The 6000-nt window shown below is 45.3% G+C and overlaps 1 protein-coding gene across 2 annotated transcripts in view; it reads left to right on the top strand.

Annotated features, from left to right (window-relative positions):
• The first annotated feature begins 4553 nt into the window (after positions 1-4553).
• STK24 (serine/threonine kinase 24) overlaps positions 4554-6000 on the top strand; it is a 134336-nt gene continuing 132889 nt past the window's right edge. The window contains exon 1 of one of the 2 annotated variants that reach the window (XM_048853878.2): positions 4554-4995. In XM_048853878.2, the coding sequence (XP_048709835.1) occupies positions 4954-4995 (42 nt within the window). In that variant the 5' untranslated portion in view covers positions 4554-4953. The remainder of the gene's footprint in view (positions 4996-6000) is intronic. The other variant, XM_048853882.2, reaches the window with a different exon arrangement.

Below are 6000 nucleotides of genomic sequence, written 5' to 3'. Positions count from 1 at the left end.
CATGTTTCTTAATGAGTTCTAGGTCCCCATCCAATTTTAATTGTCTACCTGGAATACTAAAATACTTCCAGGCACTTAGATTGTGCACATTATTAATAATAGGCATACCATATAATGGCTTTTTGTTCCATTTCCTGTTAGATCCCAGTGCTCATCCATTATAATTCTCAGTGCTGTTATTAGTGAACTTTCTTTAGTTTGTAAGGATGTCAATGAAACTGTAATTTTACTTGAAAATATACCATTGAAGGAAATTAGATATATATAGAATGCATATTGTATATAAACATACCAACATACTGTACATTTTCTTTAGGAGGGACACACAAAATCTAGTCATTTTTTTTCAGCCAATATTAATGAGATGTAAAGGATAACAAACTTTTTTACCGGTAAATTGTGTTTCTCCAATAGACAAGGTCAGTCTCTAACTAGATGGCTTGTTTTTTATGTCATAATTTGGAAATGCACAAGCAATCATTGTAATTGAAGAAGCCAACTGAGGTAGTCCTGAGGTTTGTGGATGCTTGCTTAGCCATGAATAGTTGATAAAGTATGGTTATAAGCTGAGAGATGAGAAACAACATTTGGCTAGAGTGAAAAAGATGAAGGAAATTAAGTCTACATAAGCTTAATTGAAGAGAACAACTTTTAACTGAAAGTGCAAACTATAACACAGAGAGTCTGTTTCCAAGGAGAACTACATTTCAGAAAGAGGACAGAAGAAAATAGATGTAATTCTATGGATAGCATTAGAATAATCCCAAAGGAAAGGCATTAGAGACTGACTTGATTGGAAAAATTCCATTTTACAGGAAGGAAAAATGGTCTATTCTCAGACTAGGCAGGATTGGTCTTGTAACTAGTTGGGATCTGTGCAGCTTTCCCTCAGTACAATATGATAGATGGTCACAGGAACAGAAATTGTAAGTACCATAGCAAGGGTTTATAAAGAATGAGTCTTGCTAAACAAACGTGCTTTAAAAATAGAATTACAAAATTAGTATATAAAGAGAACACAGTCCATATCATTAGAATCCATTCCTGTGCACCTAGGAGTCCTGAATGACAGCCCCCACATCAGTGCAGTGCTTCAGACCTTTCTGCCATCCTATCTCTGATTTCTGAATACACAGATATTCATCCTTACAGCCATCCTGAACCAGAAATGTCCTACTGGAGGACGGTTGTGATCATGTTGGTGGCACATATATAGTGGGTGATGATGCATAAATTAGAATGGTGAATATAGTACAGCATAGCCGGGGCATGGGTCTCAAATTGTGGTCAATGTTGAAGATGAATGGTGTAAAGGAGATATGGGATGGAATTAAAGTTGTTTAGGGTACCTTCACTTTGCCTTTCCATGCAGTTGGTTAAGGAAAAAGTCAACCTTATGCTTCTAACTTATAATTTAATTACTTTCTAATGTTTATGTTTATTTTTGAAGAATTATAATATTCTTTTAGTTACTGGCAGGCACGGATAGCCTTAACTTCACTTTAACAAAGTTATTTTTTGTCTTGGAATATAAATTAACTTCAATAGATAATAGGAAGTCCACTAATCACAGTTCTTCATTTGAGTTTTGTTATGAAAGTTTGCACGTTTATGTAGGTCTGACTCCTTAGTCTCAACCATCCTTCTTTCAGGCTGAGACACAACTATACAACAATAACTAACCTCGAAGATAAACTATGAACTGATGGCAGTTTCCAATTTCACGTATAACTAACTACTAGATCATATAATCAGCCTTAAAACTCATGAGTGCCAGTGAGGTTTTTTTTCTGATATTATGCACTTATAGAAAACTATTCAGCTGTTTTCCATTTAACCAAGACCAAAAAAGAACCTGAATCATTTTCTTAATGTCTGAAACACACCATTTGCCCGCATGTTCCAAGAACTCAAAAACAGCTAACCAGATTTCCTTCTAACTTACAGAGAAATTCACCTTTAGCCAGAGAACAAATGCAAGAAATTTCACCTAAAATTTTCCTTTTGAAAAGTTGTAAGTTGTTGTAAGTGCCTTCTCAACCATAACTATTGGACCATTGCTATAATATACAAAGGGTCTGATCCTGCTTTACAATTCACCCCAAACTTTGATGGAAAAGTACCAGAGTAAGGGGAAGCAGGAAAAGGATATAACAGAAATTTCAAGGGTTTCTTATAGCCATCTTGAACAATAAAGTCATGACAGTTTCTTTATTTTAGTTTTATAGATTTTGAGTCTGATTCTTTTTGTTTATACCAGTACAATTCCACTGACATCATAGAAATGCTGTTGGACTGCAAGGGACCTCAATAGGTCATCTAATCCAGTCCCCTGCACTGAGGCATGACTAAGTTTTATCTAGACCATCCCTGACAGGTGTTTGTCTAACTTGTTCTCAAAAACCTTCAATGACAGAGATTCCACAAACCTCCCTAAGTAATTTATTCCAGTGCTTAACTATCCTTACAGTTAGGAAGTTTTTCCTAATGTCTAACCTCAATCTCTCTTCTTACTCTCATTACTTCTTCTCTTGTCCTCAGTGTTAAGGAGAACATTTTATCACCCTCCTCTTTATAACAACCTTTGATGTACCTGAAGACTATGACATCCCCCTCCTCAGTTTTCTCTTCTCTGGTTTAAACAAACCCAATATTTTTAATCTTTCCTAGTAAGTCGTTTTCTAGACCTTTAATTGTTTTTGTTGCTCTCCTCTGAACTTTCTCCAGTTTGTCCATATCTTTCCTGAAGCGTGGTGTCCAGAATTGGACACATTACTCCAGTTGAGGCCTTATCAGTGTTGAGTAGAGTGGAAGAATTACTTCTTGTGTCTTGCTTACAAGACTCCTGCTAATACAACCCAGAAGGATGTTTGCTTTTCTTTTTTTGTTGCAACAGCATTACACTGTTGACTCATATTTAGTTTGTGATCCACTATAACCCCCTTTCTCCTTCCAAGTACTCCTTCCAAGGCAGTCATTTATCATTTTGTATCTGTGCAGCTGATTATTCCTTCCTAAGTGCAGTACTTTGCATTTGTTCTTAGTGAATTTCATTCTATTTATTTCAGACCATTTCTCCAGTTTGTCAAGATAATTTTGAATTCTAATCCTGTCCTCCAAAGCACTTGCAACCCCTCCCAGCCTGGTATTACTCCTCATTGAGTAATAGACCTACCCTGTCCTTGGTTTTCCTCAAGCTTCTAATGTATTTGTAAAATATTTTCTTGTTACCCTTTATGTCCCTAGCTAATTTAATCTTATTTTGTGTCTTGACCTTTCTAATTTTGTCCCTACATATTTGTGTTGTTTTTTATATTAATCATTTCTAATTTGACCTAGTTTCCTCTTTCTCAATGACTCTTTTTTGAGTTTCAGGATGTTGAAGATCTCCTGGTTAAATCATAGTGGTCTCTCACCACACTTCCTATCTTTCCTATGCATTAGGATAGTTTACTCATGATTTGTGGTATGTCCATACTACAGAATATACCAGCATAACTGTGTTGTCATAGCTATGCTGACATAACACCATAGTATAGATGCAGCCTACACCCACTGAAGGGTTTTCCGTTGGCATAGAAACACCATCTCCCTGAGCAATGGTAGCTACATCTATGGAAACATTCTTCCATCAGTGTAGGTATGCCTACACCTGAGGTGTGCTTTTTCACACTCCTGACCAAGAGCTATGTCAACCTAACTTTTAAGTTTAGACCCAGCCTTATGCTGGTGTGAGAGGAGAATCAGGTCCTCTCTGTGCATGATCTCCACTGAATGGGTGAGATTATAACAAATGACTGGTGTTAAGGAAAAACATTGAATGCTGGTAACAGAGGAACATGCATATGCACCACTGCTGTCTAGTAGGCTAGAATAAGATCTACTCAAATGTTTAATTAGCAGTTATCTCACCTGCTAGTCAGCAGTTTACAAAGAGAGCCCAAGCCCAGTGAGCTAAATCAAAGGCACATCACCAGGGTATATCAGATAAAAGAGGCAGCTGTTTCCAGTAGGTCAAGCAGCAGTAGCATGTGGTTTTAACACAGAAGGTAACAAATTTGATGTCATTTAAGCACACTGGAGCTGATGACAATAGATATTTATGGGGTTAAAGGCAGGATAACCGTGTGGCAGCTAGGCATTTCATTATATAGTGGTAAGTCTTCAGCTCCTCTGGCGGAGGGGGGTTAGAATGAAGGAGAATTAACCTGGAGCCCTCTTTCCCCTGGATGTGTGTGTCTTTTTACGCAAACTAGGCTCCAGCCCTAGGACAATGCTCTTGACAAGGCAAAGGAACACTACGCCCTTCCTCTCCGATGCCTGCTAGGCACACAGTTACCCGCAGACAGACACAGGGGGCTGCCCCCCTGCAAAGCTCTCCGCCCCTCGGACACTGCTCCCCCGGGGCACGTCCCCGGCACGCCTACCCAGAGACACCCCCAGGGCGCAACCGCTCCCGCGGCGATTCGCCCCACTCAGCTGGAGGGGGAGGGGTCTGAGCGGGCCCGATCCCAGTGAGCTTAATCCCGGGCGCGTCAACGGGACAGACCAGTCGCCAGCATTGGGGCGCGAGGCCCGGGAAGTGCCGCGTGCCACCGCCGGCAGATACCAGGAGGGGGCGGGGCGAGCGCGCGCGCGCGCACAGAGTGGCAGTTGCCCCGCGCCCGAGGTGGTTTGCGTTACGCTAGCAGTGCTCCCCCCCCCGCCCAGCGCGAGACCAGTAACCGCCGCTCTGTGCGCTCGGAGGAGGTCGGGCTCGACGCTGCGTTCGTGACTGGACCTGAGCTGCGAGGGGCGGGGGAAGTAGCGCCAGGGAGCCCCGGCGCGCCGACGCTCCGGAACCGCCGCCAGCCGCGCGGGGAGGGGGCCAGGGGCGGATTCCCGTCTCTGGAGCCGCCTGAGACGAGCCGACCCCCGCGCGCGGCGCGCATCGCTGCCGCCGCCGCCGCCGCCATGGCTCACTCCCCGGTGCAGCCGGGCCTGCGGGAGATGCCGGTGAGGATCTAGCCCCGCCCGGGCGGGGGGTGGCGGCGGCATGAACTGCGGTGCCTGGGGGTGCGGGTCCACGTCCCTGCGGGGGAGCTGCGCAGCCTGGGGGCCGGCACGGAAACGCACCCGGAGACCTCAGGGATGGGGGCGAGAGGCCGCCTGCGGGGATCCGCCTCTTGGGCCCAAACCCCGCTCCCTCCCCTATGTGCTGCTGCTGCTGGGGTTGGTTTTTGGCTGGGCGCGGTGGTGGTGGGGAGATCGGGTGCGAGCAGCGGCTGCAGGGCGTTTGCGGGGCGAGTCCCCAGGGTGGTCGTGGCGTTGTCGGGAAACGCCGCTTCGCTCTGGCACTGCCCCGTTAGTTCCCGGAGCGGAGAGGAGCCGGGGCGCCGGCGGGGGCTGATCATTTGGCAACAAGCTGCGCTTGGCAGAATAAAGCCCGAGGTGCCTGGACCGTGCGGCTCGCTCCCTTTCTCGCCGGAATGGAGGGGAGGGCGCGGGTTTCAGTGGCGCTGCGTTCCAGCCCAGAGCCCGCATCTTCCCAGGCGCTTCTCAGCCGCCTTCCGCGGCCTGCTGCTCGGCTGAGTTTGGAAACACAAACCCTCCCTGCAATGAAGAGCGTCGCCCTTCCGGGCGTGCTGTCTCGCCCATCTCTGTAGGAGGGTCTGTGGCAGGCGGGGGCTGCTGGAGGGCTGATGTTTGGCCAGGGTGTTCGGGATTTTTGTTCTTTCCTGTCAGTTGCTTAGTTAGAGCTGGTATGTTGTGGAATTTGCTGCTGGATTTACATTTATATTGTGACTTGTTTCTGAATAATTGTCAAGGGCTCCTGATCCCTGGGATAGGCATCCCTGTCTACTTTATCTTTATTAGACCAAATAAAATAACCAGCCACTTGCAGAGAAATCTTAAAACTGTCAGTATTTGTCTGTTGCTATACTAGTCCCCGTGTATCTTATTAAACCTTGCATACTACTTCATGAGATGTCACTTTGAGCCCCTTTTCCTCCATTTTTG

Source organism: Caretta caretta, chromosome 1 (genome assembly GCF_965140235.1).
Source record: "Caretta caretta isolate rCarCar2 chromosome 1, rCarCar1.hap1, whole genome shotgun sequence".
Classification (NCBI taxonomy): domain Eukaryota; kingdom Metazoa; phylum Chordata; order Testudines; family Cheloniidae; genus Caretta; species Caretta caretta.
This window is presented reverse-complemented; position numbering and strand designations above follow the sequence as displayed.